At 46.5% G+C, this 16,608-nt stretch overlaps 1 protein-coding gene across 1 annotated transcript; it reads left to right on the plus strand.

Annotated features, from left to right (window-relative positions):
- The first annotated feature begins 4,848 nt into the window (after nt 1-4,848).
- LOC141917595 (uncharacterized) lies at nt 4,849-15,998 on the plus strand. Its single transcript, XM_074810937.1, has 4 exons — nt 4,849-5,041; nt 11,161-12,753; nt 13,937-14,025; nt 15,831-15,998. Exons 1-4 carry the CDS (start codon nt 4,849-4,851, stop codon nt 15,996-15,998), a joined length of 2,043 nt encoding a protein of 680 aa, XP_074667038.1.
- The last annotated feature ends 610 nt before the right edge of the window (nt 15,999-16,608 follow it).

Genomic DNA, 16,608 nt, shown 5'->3' on the forward strand with positions numbered 1-16,608 from the left:
TCCTCCCCCTTCCCATAACCCTGGTAATCAAATTCTCCCTTCCCCTGCTCCTGTAACAGAGCATCAGGGTCAACAAGATGGGGCAATGAGCGCCCCCTCCCCTCCAAAAATGCACTGTAGATTGAAAAGAGAATTAGAACAGTGCAGGAGGGATTTGGAGAATTTTCCTATGAGAACAGGGGACCAGGATTTAAGAACAATAGAATCCATGTTCCCCCTCAGGGAAGTGCCTCTGGGACAAGGGCAAGTGGGGTATGTGAATGCCCCGCTAACAAGTAGCAAGGTGCGGAACTTTAAAAAGGAGATGAAAATTTTAGTAGAGGACCCTGTTGGATTGGCAGAGCAATTAGATCAATTTTGGGTCCTAGTTATTTTTCCTGGACGGAAATGATGTCTATAATGAATATTTTGTTTAGTGGGGAAGAGAGGGGGATGATCAGAAGGGCATCCATGCAAGAATGGGAGAAGAGAAATCCACCCGGTCAAGGGGTTGTTCCAGCTGAACAAAAGTTCCCTAATGTAGATCCCAACTGGGATAATAACAATCCTGTGCATAGGAATAATATGAAAGATTTGAGGGAACTAATTATACAAGGGATTAAAGAGGCTATCCCTAAATCTCAGAATTTCATAAAGGCATTTGAGATTCAACAGGAAAAGGACGAAACTCTGTCAGCCTTCTTACAAAGACTACGAGATCAGATGAGAAAATATTCTGGTATGAACCCCGAAGACCCTGTAGCTCAGGGGTTGCTAAAAGTCCACTTTGTCACAAAAGCATGGCCAGACATCCAGAAAAAAAGTTCAAAAGATAGAGGGATGGAATGAGAGGCCACTAGAGGACCTGCTAAGAGAGGCTCATAATATATATGTTAAAAGGGAGGAAGAAAAACAAAACCAGAAGGTTAAAATGATGGTCTCTACAGTCGAACAGGTAGTAAACCAGAAGGTAGAACCAAAATGAATTCCAGAATGAGGAGGTTGGGCTCAAGGCCGGGGAAGAAGGAAGCAGGGGGTAGAAGGTCAGATCGTGGGGCGGGGTAGGAGACTGTCATGGCGTAGATCATCTCACTATCACCCAGGATCGTCTAGCGGATGCTATCGTTGTGGGAGACTGGGGCATTTTGAGAGAGAATGCCCAGAGTTAAAGTAATTCCAATCATGAACTTTGAAGACATAGAATAGAGGAGTCAGGGGCTCTTTAGCTATAGATCCCACCAAGAGCCCTTGATAAATTGGAGGGTGGGACCCTGGGAGGAGGAAGTGATATTCTTAGTTGATACCGGGGCAAGCAGGACTTCTTTAAATTATATTCCCTTGGGGTTAGAGCTATCAGACCAATGGGCGTCGGTGGCCGGCATAAAAGGGGAAGGGTTTACAGTTTCTGTATTTAAACCTACCAGTTTGAGATTTAAAAATAGGACAGTTATGGGACAACTGTTATACGTCCCAAAGGCAGGCAGCAATCTGCTGGGCCGGGATTTGGTGATACAACTAGGATTACAAATCCACACTTATAAGGAATGTGTATGACTATTACTATGAATACTCTGACTGAGAAGGATGAAGCAGATATAAACCCCATCGTGTGGGTCAAAGAGGGTAATAGGGGAGGACTAAAAATCCCCCCCTTGAAAATTACCTTATTGGATGGACACGACGTAGTACGACAGAAACAATATCCGATTTCAGCAGAGGGGCGGAAAGGTCTTCAACCAATAATTGAGGGGTTGCTTAAGGATGGACTGCTGGAACCCTGTATGTCCCCTTTCAACACCCCCATTTTGCCAGTTCGAAAAATGGATGGTTCTTATCGATTAGTACAAGACTTAAGAAAAGTAAATGAAATAGTCAAAAAGAGATATCCTGTGGTACCAAACCCGTATACTCTGATGAGTAAAATACCACATGGACACAGATGGTTCAGTGTTATAGACTTAAAGGATGCTTTTTGGGCTTGCCCATTGGATCCGGAAAGTAGGGATTTATTTGCCTTTGAATAGGAAGACCCCCAGACAGGGCGCAAACAACAGTTGAGGTGGACTGTTCTACCTCAAGGATTTACAGAATCCCCTAATTTATTTGGGCAGATATTAGAACAAACTCTGGAACAATTTAAGCCACCTGAAGGGGTCATGTTACTACAGTATGTGGATGACATTTTACTCTCAGGGGAGGAGCGATCTGAGGTGAAAGTAGCTACTGATGGACTCCTTAATTTTCTGGGAAAACAAGGGTTAAGGGTCTCAAAGGCCAAATCCAATATATAGAAAATGAAGTTAAGTATTTGGGCCATTAATTACAGAAGGGAGGTGAAAAATAAATCCCGAAAGGATTAAAGGGATAATTAATCTACTGCTCCCTAGAACTAAGAAAGAATTAAGAAAGTTTTTGGGATTGACTGGGTATTGCCGCCTATGGATTGAGGCCTATGCACAGAAAACAAAGGGGTTGTATCTTAAATTCCTGGATGAGGAACCCAATGTTCTTGTCTGGACCAAGGAGGAGGAGAAATTAATTAAAGAATTAAAACAAAGCCTGGTAACTGCCCCAGTTTTAGCTTTACCGTCTCTAGATAAGCCATTTGAATTATTTGTGACAATAGATAAGGGAGCTGCCTTAGGAGTTTTAACTCAGGAATGGGGAGATAAAAGACAACCTTTAGCCTATCTATCCCGACTCCTGGATCCAGTGTCCCGGGGCTGGCCAGAATGTGTGCAGGCCATAGCAGCCACCGCCCTCTTAGTCGAAGAGAGTCGGAAATTGACTTTTGGAGGGTTCCTGGTTGTGAGCACTCCTCATCAGGTTAAGACAATTTTGACTCAGAAGGCCGGGCGGTGGTTAATGGATTCCAGAATCTTAAAATATGAAGCAATATTGATTGAAAAAGATGACCTAGTATTAACAACAGCTCCTTGTTTGAACCCAGCCACCTTTCTATGGAAGGGCAAGGATAAGGACAGAGACTCTGACTTGGAACACAATTGTTTAGACTTAATAAATTACCAAACCAAGGCAAGAGTGGATCTCAGGGATGTGCCTTTGCATACAGGACTAAGGTTATTTATAGACGGGTCCTTAAGGACAATACAAGGAAAAAGACATAATGGATATGCAATAATTGAAGGAATAGAAAATGAAGTAAAATAAATGGGGAGACTGCCCAACCAGTGGTCAGCACAAACTTGTGAGTTGTATGCTCTAAATCAAGCATTACAGAGGTTAAAGGGGAAAGAAGGAACGATATATACAGACTCAAGATATGCATTTGGGGTAGTACACACATTTGGAAGAATCTGGGAGGAAAAAGGACTCATTAACAGCTGTGGGAAGGGACTGGCTCATGAAGAGCTTATCAGACAGGTACTAGTCAATCTGATGTTGTCAGCTGAAATTGCCGTGGTGCATGTTAATGGACATCAAAAAGGGGACTCTTTTTGGGCAAGGGGAAATAGATTAGCGGACAAAAAGGCCCGAGAAGCAGCCTTAGGGCTTGAGGTAGTAACCATGAATTATCTTACCCCTGAGGTACCCATTTTACAAGAAACACCAATCTTTGAGGAAAAAGAAAAAGAAATGCTTAAGGAAATGGGGGCCAGTCAACTGAACGGGAAATGGGTACTCCCTGATGGGAGAGAAATGTTAAATAAGCAACTGATGAGGGAAGTCTTGGCCATCCTGTACCAAGGGAGCCATTGGGGCGTACAAGCCATGTGTGACCTGACGTTACGAAAATATGGCTGTATAGGAATTTACACTATAGCCAGACAGATTTGTGAACGATGTCTAACATGTAAAAAAATAAATAAGAAGATGCTCAAGAAACAACCTATTGGAGGGCGGAATCCGGGTCTAAGACCCTTTCAAAGTATTCAGATCGACTTTACTGAATTGCCTAAAGTAGGGAGAGTGTGGTACCTGTTGGTGTTAGTAGATCATTTGACTGGGTGGGTGGAAGCCTTCCCCTTAAGTTCAGCTACAACAGCGACAGTGGCCAAAATAATTTTGGAACAAATTATTCCTTGATATGGGATAGTAGAAAATATTGATTCAGATCAGGGACGACATTTTACCTCAAAGGTATTACAGGACTTAATGAGAAGCTTAGACATATCTTGGGATTTCCACACTCCTTGGCACCCTCCTTCATCTGGGAGAGTGGAACGAATGAATCAGACAATAAAGAGACAATTATCCAAGCTGGTATTAGAAACCAAACTGCCTTGGACTAAGTGTTTACCCATAGCCTTATTGAGGATCCGAACTGCTCCTCGTAAGGATGTAGGAATCTCCCCTTATGAGATGCTCTTTGGACTACCGTACTTAGGAAGAAATAAGGAACCTCCACAATTTGAAATAAAGGATGTATTTCTTAAAAACTATATACTTGGGCTGTCTTCTTCACTATCTTTTCTCAGGCATCAAGGACTATTAGCTCAAACTCCACCATTGGAATTCACAGTTCATAAGTTGCAACCTGGAGATTGGATCCTAATCAAGTCCTGGAAGGAGGCCAAGCTCCAACCAGATTGGGAGGGACCTTTCCAAGTCCTCTTGACTACAGAGACTGCGGTACGAACAGCCGAGAAAGGGTAGACACATTATACACGAATCAAAGGACCAGTTGAACCCCCAGAAGAACTCTGTGAATGGCAAGTCCAGACTACTGAGGATCCTCTATGGATGACATGCAAGAAAAAGCATCCATCTACCTTATAGATGTGAATAAGCGAAATATTGGAAGTAGGAGCAATTGCGGTTACGGTCTGGAAAAAAAAAAAAAATTTAAAGGGTCTGGTGGTAAAGATGTTAGGAGGAAATTGGATGGCAGTGATTACTTTAATAGCCATGAGCCTTGATACAAGTGACAGTATAAATAGAAATGAGAAGACAGATGATAAGTGGAAGGGAGGGGCTGGGTATCCTGTTAAACTTTGGATAAACGTAACTAGGACAGAAAGACCCCAAACTATCCAATTTGATGCCTGTCAGGTATTGAACTGTGGAGGTGTTGAAACCCAAAGACAACTAAGTAGTGAAAGTAAATATCTATGCCCTGAGACACAAATTTATAGGGGGCTGCCATGTCCTGGGTGGGATCATGTATGGTTGTCCTGGTTTAACCAGGATAGGGTTAAGTTTCCCCAGCAGTGGGGGGGGGGGAGCTCTAGCCGTGTTATTCAGATACCATGCGGAGGTCACATCCTGGCAGGTCACATTTTTCCTGGCGCGGAAGCGCGGTGCACGTGTGGTTTTGTACATCTGCTCCTCTCACTGCTGTATTTGGTAGCTATTTTGCTCTGTTAATTGCTATCACTATTACTGTTATTGTTATTGTTGTTGTTTGTTGTGTTGCTATTGCATTGTTGTATTAAACCTTTCCTTATTTCAGTCTCGGGGCTTTGTATTTCACTCCCTTTGTGGGGGAGGGGCAGCGGCCGCGTGGTCTCAGACCCCGGCAGGGGCTAAACCACCACAACTTTGGCGCTCCAACGTGGGGCTGGAGAAGACTGAAATAAGGACAAAAGGAGAAGTGTGTTAGAGCAATCTGTTAGGTGTAATTTTTTCTGGTTTTACTTGTATTGTTTGATAAGAAATGTTTGCAATGATGGGCAATTTGCTTGCGTGGTGGGGCTGGATTAATCCTCATGTCCACTCTGTGCTCCTAGTAGTGGCATTTATTGTCGGTGGAAAATGTGTCAAGGGCTTTATTTTGCTCTACTGGTTACTGTCTGCTTATAATGGGCTCGTTTCGCTGCTTGTGGGGGTGAACTGGTACCTGTTTTCTGCCTGGTCTTTTGTTTGGGGTCTCACCCCCTCTATGGGTGAGCCAGGGGAAGAGATTCTCTTGGTTTTTGAGAGTTTCAGCTATCCCTGGAGCACCCAGACCAGTGTGCTTGCGGCTCTGTGCTTTCTAAATGTCTGCCAGATCTTGTTTTGGGCCATGCGGTATTTCTCCAACAATAGCACCACCCAGAAACCTGCCCTGAGGGCAGATAGCTATAAATGGCTAGGTATGTGGGAGAAGATGGACAAGTACCTGAGTGAGTGGTCACCCCCAACGTTCTGGGATTTTACTCTCGAACAATTGCAGAGTCCTGATAAACTGGTGGAGTGTTTGGAAAAGGTGTGCTGCCAATCAGGCAAACCCCGGGAGATGCAGCTCGCTGCAATGTGCTGGGGGCTTGCCCATGCTTACCGCATCGCCCTTAACACTGATCACTGCCCTCAAGGGGGCGAAAGAGCTGCAGGGTCTGAAAGTGAACCTGCTGGTACAGCAGCTGGGCCAGGGGGACAGGCAGCGCCAGTACCGGTCGCCTCCACCAGCACAGCAGCTGAGCCAGAGGGACAAGCAGTACCAGTATCAGTTGCCCCGATACGGAAAACCAAATATACCAAAAAATCCCCTCGCAGTGCACAGGGTGATAATGAACCAGGCCCATCACGAGAGCAGGAGGAAGAGCCGGAGGTAATCATCCGATCTCTATCCCTAAGTGAGTTGCGAGATATGCGGAAGGATTTCAGCCGCATTGCAGGCGAGCAAATTTGCACCTGGCTGCTCCGATGCTGGGATAGTGGAGCTGCTGGTTTGGAATTGGAGGGGAGAGAGGCCAATCAGGTGGGACCTTTAGCCAAGCAGGCTGGTATTGACAAGGCAATAGGGAAACAGGCTCAAACCCTCAGCCTTTGGAGGCGACTCCTGCTCGGTGTGAGGGAGAGGTACCCCCACAAGGATGATGCTCTATGTCGGTTAGGCAAGTGGACCGACATGGAGAAAGGCATTCAAAACCTCAGGGAAATGGCTGTGTTTGACATGATCTATGGTGATCTGAATGATGAGGGGTCACCAATGGATCCAGATCAGGTCCCTTGCACACAGTTGATGTGGCGGAAGTTCCTGCAAAGTGGACCAGAGGCACATTCCAAAGCATTAGCAGTAGCGTCCTGGTGGCGAGACACCCAGACTCAGACAGTGGACGAAGTGATTATCCAGCTCCGGCAATATGAGGGAAGTCTCCCTTCCTCCCAACATGCTTTGGTTTCAGCCGTAGAGGAACTGTCTCAGAGGCTCCAGAAAGTGGAACAGGACATGTACTATGTTCCACCTGCACGGGCCGATGTCTCAGCTATTAGAAGCAGACGCTTCCCCACCCAAGAGAAGGGCAGTAGAAGGTACACACTACGGGGCACCCTGTGGTTTATCCTCCGCGACAATGGGGAAAACATGAGAAGGTGGCATGGAGAGCCCACTTCCGCCCTAGCTGCACGAGTACAGCAACTGAAAGGGAAGACCACCATGAAAGGGGAGTCTTCCAAGAGAGACGCAGCTCCAGTGTCTAGTCAGAAATCCCCCAGACAGAATAGAATGGCCAACAGTATGCTTGACCCTCTTGAGGGGACCAGGAAGTCATTCCTGCAGGAGTCACTCTTAGATCAAGTGAGTGATGGTGAGCAGGATTAGAGGGGCCCTGCCTCCAGCCAGGTGGAGGAAAGGGATAATCGGATTTACTGGAAGGTGTGGATCCGATGGCCTGGCACATCAGAACCACAAGAATATAGGGCCTTGGTAGACACTGGCGCACAGTGCACCCTGATGCCATCAAGCCACAGTGGGGTCAAATCCATCTGCATCTCCAGAGTGACGGGGGAATCCCAACAGTTGACCCTATTAGAAGCTGAAGTAAGCTTAACTGGGAAGGACTGGCATAAGCACCCCATTGTGACTGGCCCAGATGCCCCGTGCATCCTAGGTATAGACTACCTCAGGAGAGGGTACTTTAAAGACCCAAAAGGGTAGCGGTGGGCCTTTGGTATAGCTGCCCTGGAGGAGGTTGAGCAATTGTCCACCTTACCCGGCCTCTCAGAGGACCCCTCGGTGGTGGGGTCACTTAAGGTTGAAGAGCAGCGAGTGCCAATTGCTACCAAGACGGTGCACCAGCAACAGTACCGTACTAACCGAGATTCCCTGGTCCCCATCCATCAGCTGATCCGTCGACTAGAAAGCCAGAAGGTGATCAGCAAGATTCATTCACCTTTCAACAGCCCTATATGGCCAGTGAGAAAACCTAATGGCGAATGGACACTGACCGTGGACTACCGTGGCCTGAATGAAGTTACGCCAGCGATGAGTGCTGCAGTGCCGGACATGCTAGAGCTCCAGTATGAGCTGGAGTCGAAGGCAGCCAAGTGGTACGCCACAATTGACATTGCTAACGCGTTCTTCTCCATCCCAATAGCACCAGAGTGCAGGCCACAGTTTGCATTCACTTGGAGGGGTATCCAGTACACCTGGAATCGATTGCCCCAGGGGTGGAACCACAGCTCCACCATTTGCCATAGACTGGTCCATACTGCACTGGAGAAAGGTGGGGCTCCAGAACACCTGCAGTTCATTGATGATATCATTGTATGGGGGGACACAGCTGAGGAAGTCTTTGAGAAAGGAAAGAAGATAATTGAAATCCTCCTGAAGGCTGGTTTTGCCATCAAGTGACAGAAAGTTAAGGGGCCTGGAAGGGAGATTCAGTTCCTAGGAATAAAATGGCAAGATGGGCGTCGCCACATCCCAATGGAGGTGATAAACAAGATAACAGCCATGGCCCCACCAACCACCAAAAAAAGAGACTCAATCTTTCCTGGGTGCTGTGGGGTTCTGGAGGATGCACATCCCAAACTTCAGCCTGATTGTGAGCCCTCTCTACCACGTAACCCGCAAGAAGAACGATTTTAAATGGGGCCCAGAGCAACAACAAGCCTTTGAACAAATTAAGCAGGAGATTACCCAGGCAGTGGCTCTCGGGCCAGTCCGGACAGGGCAGGAGATGAAGAACGTGCTCTACACCGCAGCCGGGGAGAATGGCCCTTCCTGGAGCCTTTGGCAGAGAGCAGATGGGGAATCCCGAGGCCGACCTCTAGGCTTTTGGAGCCGGGGATACAAAGGCTCTGAAGCTAACTATACCCTGACTGAGAAGGAGATACTGGCAGCGTATGAAGGAATTCGAGCTGCCTCAGAAGTGGTCGGCACTGAGACACAGCTCCTCCTGGCACCCCGACTGCCGGTGCTGGGATGGATGTTCAAAGGAAAGGTTCCCTCCACACATCATGCAACAGATGCCACGTGGAGTAAATGGGTTGCGTTGATAACACAACGGGCTCGAATAGGGAACCTCGACCCCCCAGGATTAGTGGAAATGATCATGAACTGGCCAGAGAGCAAAGATTCTGGGATGTCACCAGAACAAGAGGTGAAACGTGCTGAGGAGGCCCCACCATATAACGAGCTGCCAGAGGAGGAGAAGGGATATGCCCTGTTCACTGATGGGTCTTGCCGCATTGTGGGAAAACATCGACGATGGAAGGCTGCAGTGTGGCATCCCACACGAGAAACCACTGAAGCTGTTGAGGGACAAGGTGAATCGAGCCAGTTCGCAGAGGTGAAAGGCACCCAATTGGCTTTGCAGATTGCTGAGCGAGAAAAGTGGCCGAGGCTCTATCTCTACACTGACTCGTGGGTGATGGCAAGTGCCCTGTGGATGCGGTTGCAGCAATGGAAACAGAACAACTGGCAACGCAAGGGCAGACCCATCTGGGCCGCTGAAGTATGGCAGGACATTGCAGCCCGGGTGGAGAACCTCGTTGTGAAGGTGCGCCATGTGGACGCCCATATACCCAAGAGTCGGGCCACTGATGAACATCAACATAACCAGCAGGCGGACCAAGCTGCTAAGATTGAGGTGGCTCAGGTGGACTTGGACTGGCAGCGTAAAGGTGAACTGTTCATAGCCCAGTGGGCCCATGAGACCTCGGGCCACCAAGGCAGAGATGCAACATACAGGTGGGCTCGAGATCGAGGGGTGGACCTCACCATTGACACCATCGCAGAGATCATCCATGGATGTGAGACGTGTGCTGCAATCAAACAAGCCAAGCAGGTGAAGCCCCAGCGGAATGAAGATCGATGGATGAAATATAAATATGGAGAGGCCTGGCAGATCGACTACATCACACTGCCACAGACCCGCCAAGGCAAGTGCCACGTGCTCACAATGGTGGAAGCAACCACTGGATGGCTTGAAACTTATCCAGTGTCCCACGCCACCGCCCGAAATACCATCCTGGGCCTTGAAAACCGAGTTCTGTGGCAACACGGCACCCCAGAGAGGATTGAGTCGGACAATGGGACTCACTTCCGAAATAACCTCATAGATGCCTGGGCAGAAGAACACGGCATCGAGTGGGTCTACCACATCCCCTACCACGCACCAGCCTCTGGGAAGATCGAGCGCTACAATGGACTGTTAAAAACTACATTGAGAGCAATGGGGGGTGGAACCTTCAAACACTGGGACACACATCTGACAAAGGCCACTTGGTTAGTGAACACAAGAGGATCTGCCAATCGAGCTGGCCCGGCTCAGTCAAAACTTCCACGTGTTGTAGACGGGGATAAAGTCCCTGTGGTGCGCATGAGGGATCTGCTGGGAAAAATGGTCTGGGTTAGTCCTGTGCCGATCAAAGGCAAACCCATCCACGGGATTGTTTTTGCTCAAGGACCTGGGTGCACCTGGTGGGTGATGCAAAAGGATGGAGAGGTCCGATGCGTGCCACAAGGGGACTTGATTGTGGGTGAAAACACACCGTGAGTTATACTGTGTTTTTGTTAATTTTTCCTTGTCAATGCTAATTGCTAAGTGGCAGCTGGATGTGACGCACATGGTATAGAATAAAGGGGTGGATTATGTCCTGGTTTAACCAGGATAGGGTTAAGTTTCCCCAGCAGTGGCGGGGGAGCTATAGCCTGGTTATTCAGATACCATGCGGACGTCACATCCTGGCAGGTCACATTTTTCCTGGTGTGGGAGCGCGGTGCACGTGTGGTTTTGTACATCTGCTCCTCTCACTGCTGTATTTGGTAGCTATTTTGCTCTCTTAATTGCTATCACTATTACTGTTATTGTTATTGTTGTTGTTTGTTGTGTTGCTATTGCATTGTTGTATTAAACCTTTCCTTATTTCAGTCTTGGGGCTTTGTATTTCACTCCCTTTGTGGGGGAGGGGCAGCGGCCGCGTGGTCTCAGACCCCGGCAGGGGCTAAACCACCACAATGGTGGACTACCACCTACCAGGGATGGACCTATACACCTCCCCTGTCCAATACAGAAAAGGCATTAAAGGATCAAATAAGTATATCTAAAGGGGTCCCCAGTTCCACCTGCTCATCTTTACAATGTAATCCCATAGTAATAACCATCAAAAAGGCTGATAACCTTGTAGATCGCACTTATGGCCTTGGAGCAGATGTAGCAGGGAAGGACCCTGTAGCGAGATTTAGAATAGTAGTATGGGCATTACCACCTAGGATCATTAAGGAAAAGAGGCAGCCCACTCAGTCCCCTGAAGAAGGAAGACTGAGCCTCCATAATGACCCTAAAATCACGGCAGTTGTGGAGGTAAAAGATCTTAAACAGACTTTTGAAATAGAGACAGGATATGGGGATACAAATGCCTGGGTAGAATGGATCAAATATACAGTACAGAGTTTAAATCATAGCAATTGCTATGTTTGTGGAACAGGAAGACCCACGGCACAAGTTGTTCCCTTCCCCTTGGGTTGGACTCAGGATCCACGAGGCATGCGGTGCATGATTGCCCTCTACCAGGAGAAGGCTGCTTGGGGTAATGAAACTTGCAAGTCTTTAGCATTGCTATTTCCTGCCACACAGAACAAGGATGTCAAGATAGCACCTACTTTCTCCACCGTCTCCAGTAACCATATAGCTTGTCTCTCACGACAGGGTGGGAAGGCTACTAGATTTGTGGGAGAATTCAACTTGTGCACAAAAACCTTGAATGTGACTAACGATGGTGCGGGAAACTACTCAGCATTAAGTATCCCCAGAGCAGACCTGTGGTGGTATTGTGGAGGAAAGATCCTGCGACCCATTCTACCAGCAGATTGGAGGGGAACGTGTGCAATTGTTCAATTGGCCATCCCATTTTCCCTGGCATTTGAAAGAAAACCAGAGCCATCAGGTAGACGAGTAAAGAGCAACCTAGGAGTATCATTTGATGATCGAATATACATTGACTCTATTGGAGTTCCTCGGGGGGTCCCAGATGAGCATAAGGCAAGGAATCAAATATCAGCAGGGGTTGAGTCCTTCTTATTTTGGTGGGTAACTATAAATAAGAATGTAGACTGGATAAATTATATTTATTATAATCAACAGAGGTTTATAAATTACACCAGAGATGCATTAAAGGGGATTGCCGAGCAACTAGATGCCACAAGTAGAATGGCTTGGGAAAATAGAATAGCTCTAGATATGATATTAGCTGAGAAAGGAGGTGTATGTGTAATGCTGGGGAACAAATGCTGTACTTTTATCCCAAATAACACAGCCCCTGATGGGACTATCACCAAAGCATTACAGAGACTTACTACCTTGACAGACGAACTAGCAGAGAATTCAGGAATAGACAGTTCACTAACTGGGTGGTTGGATTCCTGGTTTGGGAAATGCAAGGGAATGGCTGTATCTATCCTCACTTCTTTGATTGTAGTAGCAGGTGTCTTAACAGCAGTAGGATGCTGCATAATCCCTTGCGTCCGAGGATTGGTCCAGCGTCTCATTGAAACCGCCTTGTCAAAACAGATGCCTCTGGAACCACCCCCCTATCTTGACAAGGTGCTGTTACTAGAGGAAGAGGGAGATGAAGATGCAAGAGATGACTTGTCATCAGAGAAAAGATGTGAAATCATGTTGTCAACACTCGAAAAATGTTCATGGAACAATACTCTGAGAATATGGGAAAAGCAACAAGAGTATAAATAAAAACAGGGGGGAATTGTAAGGGAAAGAATGTTGTTTTCGCATAATAAGCCTGATGGGAATGGCAGGAGCATTCACCAAAGCAATCAACAAGAGCAATTCACAACCATTGAAATCCCTGGCCTAGGGCTAGAAGGCAAGTGGTCTTTTTGTCAACTGTGATGACCCAGTACTTGGAACTGGCTTTAGATGGATGCAGATACCTAAAGACTTGGGGAACCTGAATTTCGAACATTTCCCTCTTAGTACGCTTGCGTGATGAGCTCATGCATATTAACTTCTCCGCCCTGGAGAAAGCCGAGGTTCATTTCCATGAACATGCAACGTATGAACACATACATGAAGGGGCGTATCGGTAGGCGGTTCGGGAAGTCTGTACACCCTGTAGTACTCAGCCAATGAGGAATCAGGGGAGGGAACTGGCGGTCAGGAGAAAGGGATATAAACCATTGCATGATGGCTGGTAGGCGCGTCCACTTGATGGGGCGCCCGGTCTTGCAAGAACGTAATAAAGAGTGCTTCACACCACATCCTGTCTGAGCCGTTGATAATTGGCAACTGAGCGTTTCTCACAGATCTGATATATACATAATTACCAGGTTTAATGTTGTGTACAGGCCTGTCCAGACCTCGAGCCCTGGTCCCTAGGACTGATACCGTAAAAGCCGGTCGGAGAAGAACTTTCTAAAACTCAAGAGTCAGAGTGTTAGAAAGCAGGCATTCTTTATTACAGCGCTGGGTGCACGGGGGATCTCTCCACCAAATGTGCACACCTAGGCCAGTGAACCCACGACTTAAATGCAGGTAACTTATACATATTCATAAGGTCTTACAATACAAATATACATATTCATAACGAAGTGTAATTAGTCTTAAAGTTTCTGTATCAACAGTTCCTTCCGCCCTATCTGAAACGTGATGCATATCCTTGAGATAGGAGTCATCTGTTTAGGCCATAAATGTATCAACATTGTCATGCTTTCCTCCATCTTATCGGAAACGTGATGCGATGTGCATCCTTGAGTGGAGCCATCCCTCCTGGTTCCCATGTTTGATGTGTGATGCGCATCCTTTGGTAATTGGTCCCCGTGTTTGATATGCAGTGCACATCCTTGAATGGGGAGTCATCCTCTTGAATTACAGATCACAGATGTCCTTCATCTCCGGGGGTACAGATGTCTTCCATCTCTGGGTACACAGATGTCTTCCATCTCCGGGTGTCAGAGGCCCCAGTCTCACTTTACTGAGTCATAAAATGCCCGTATATCTCTTGTCACCCTAATGCTACATCCTCTGTCCTTGGGGCCTCTATCTTTATTTATGTATGCTTGTTCTTTGTTCTCACAGTTCAGAAATGCCTTGCTCTTACAGCCCAAAAGGATTTTTAGTTTAAACGAACAATTCAAGTTTACTATGGTTAACTATTCTATATTTATATATTTAATTTTCTTAATATTCCTATATCAGGACCAATTTCTCTATTTCCCACAGCTGCTTTTGTAGATTTATAACATAATCTGTTAGTATTTCATCTCCAACCTGGGTTGATGTTCCTGCCTGTATCATATATGGTCTCCCATATACTATTTCAAAAGGACTTAATCCCTCCTTAGTTCTGGATTTAGTTCTGAACCTTAGAAGGGCTAAGGGCAATGCTTGGGGCCAGGACAAGACAGCTTCCTGGCCTAGTTTTACTATTTGTAATTTAATTAAATGATTCATTTTTTTACTTGACGACTTGCTTGTGGATTATATGGGGTATGTAATTGCCAGTCTATTCCTAAAAGTTTACTGCTGGACAATTTTTGCCACAAAATGTGATCCCCGATCTGATGACATCGTTGCTGGAACCCCAAACCTTGGTATTATTTCTTGTAACAATACCTTAGTTACTTCTCTGGCTTTATTAGTTCGTCAAGGGAATGCTTCTGGCCACCCAGAAAAGGTATCTGTCAGGACCAAAAGGTACCGAAACCCCCCTTTTCTTGGGAGTTCAGAAAAATCAATCCCACTAGGAGGGCTTGGTTTTTCAGGTACCTTTGGGGTGAAAGCCAGTGACCTCCTTTCACGTTTAGTACTGCAGACACTGTGTGGGATACTAGTACTGTGATTTTCTGGCCCAATGTGAATTTCCGTGCTTCCTGGATATTTAAAACTGCTGCTGCTACTGCCCTCAGGCAACTACACATATTGTAGTTCTTGGTAAGTTTCCACAGAAAACTGCTTTGTTTTGATGAACACAGTAGTCCTTGGTAAGCTTCCACAGAACAGTCAGGGCAAGCAGGATTATTAAGCAATATTCAGAAATCATTATAAGTTGCTATTAGTAAATAAGTTGCAAAGCAGGTGATCATTTCCTTGTATCAGGTTTCTGCCCTCCTACTGTCTCGAGAGGTCTGCTCAGTTTGGGGGGGGCACCTTCCTTTTCCCTTTCCACGCTCAAATGAGCTTTTCTAAAGCCACAGTAAACATACCATCCATTAAATCCTGGAGAATCCCCTATACAATTCCTTCAGCCCACAATAGGTTTCTCTTTGCCCCTGAGGCTTGGAGGAGGGGGGTTAGGACCGATTTTCCCGCTGTTCCAATCTACCTACCAAGGGCTTAGGTTTACCTCTTCCCCCCATAAGGGCCATCCTTCTGCCATAATTTATTAACTCTTGGGCTACCTCTCCCCAAGTCATGGCTCCTCCTCCTCGGGCTGTCTCCCCTCCCTGTGCAGTTAATGCATCCTGCAAAGGATCTTGTAGTTGTACTGCAAATGAACTTGTAGTTTCAAAGAGTCAGGCAGATCCCGAATGAGGAGAGTCATTCTATTGGGGTTAGAAATGATGAGGGGAAAAAGTTAATAACTAATCTGTACCTTTAAGACTCTGAGCCTTTTGCCCACCTAGCTGCAGAGAACTGATAAAAACAGCAGGTCCTTGAAGATAAGAAAGATACAGCCTGCCTAGAAGACAATGGGATTATACGGAGACCGGTTCTGACCACCCAAAGCACACAGCTCAGCAGAAACTAGCAAAAGGTCAGAAGTTTACCAGAGAGGAAGATTTCGAGCCTTCATCAAACGACCACCAGAGAACACCCAACGACCACCACCACATTTTACAGAGCATGCGTGGTTGGGGCCGGAACTATGTAAACGATTTCTGGGAAATCATTTGAATACTCTGTCCTTTTCTCAGAAAACTTATGCATATGTATGTATACTGTTTTAACGTGTGTGTGTGTGTGTGTGTGTGTGTTAGGAGGAGAGATCCCCCACACACCCGGCGCCATAATAAAGGAATACCTGCTTAATAACTCCGGTTATTGAGTTTTCACTATGTCAGTTATTAATAGCATCAGGGAAGGCTGCTGCGGAACTAAACGCCTGTCATGCATTAATTGGAGACAAGCAGCCTTCTGCAGACTTTTAGTGAAGTGATTTATGGTTGGGGTCTCAATACATGCTGGATCCCCCCTTTCCAAGGGGTTCATTCCTCCTGCCCAATAGTCAGCTTGTTGAGTTAATGACCATGACCCCTACGTACTGTTTCGGGGAGCTACAAGCTGTCTCTCACAGGATGAGAATGACTTTTAGCCAGCTAGTGATAAAGACTCTCCTGTGGCTCTGAGGAGTGTTACTGAAGTACCAGAAGGAGTATCTGGGAACTGTCACTTGTCTTTGAAGATACAAAGTAAAACGGTTTCTACAGGGCCACACAAATACTGCCTAATTAAGGTTTCTCTGCACACAGAGATATCCCATGGCTAGCACAGGTAGCTTGAAGGT

The sequence above is a fragment of the Strix aluco genome, chromosome W, assembly GCF_031877795.1.
Source record: "Strix aluco isolate bStrAlu1 chromosome W, bStrAlu1.hap1, whole genome shotgun sequence".
NCBI lineage: Eukaryota > Metazoa > Chordata > Aves > Strigiformes > Strigidae > Strix > Strix aluco.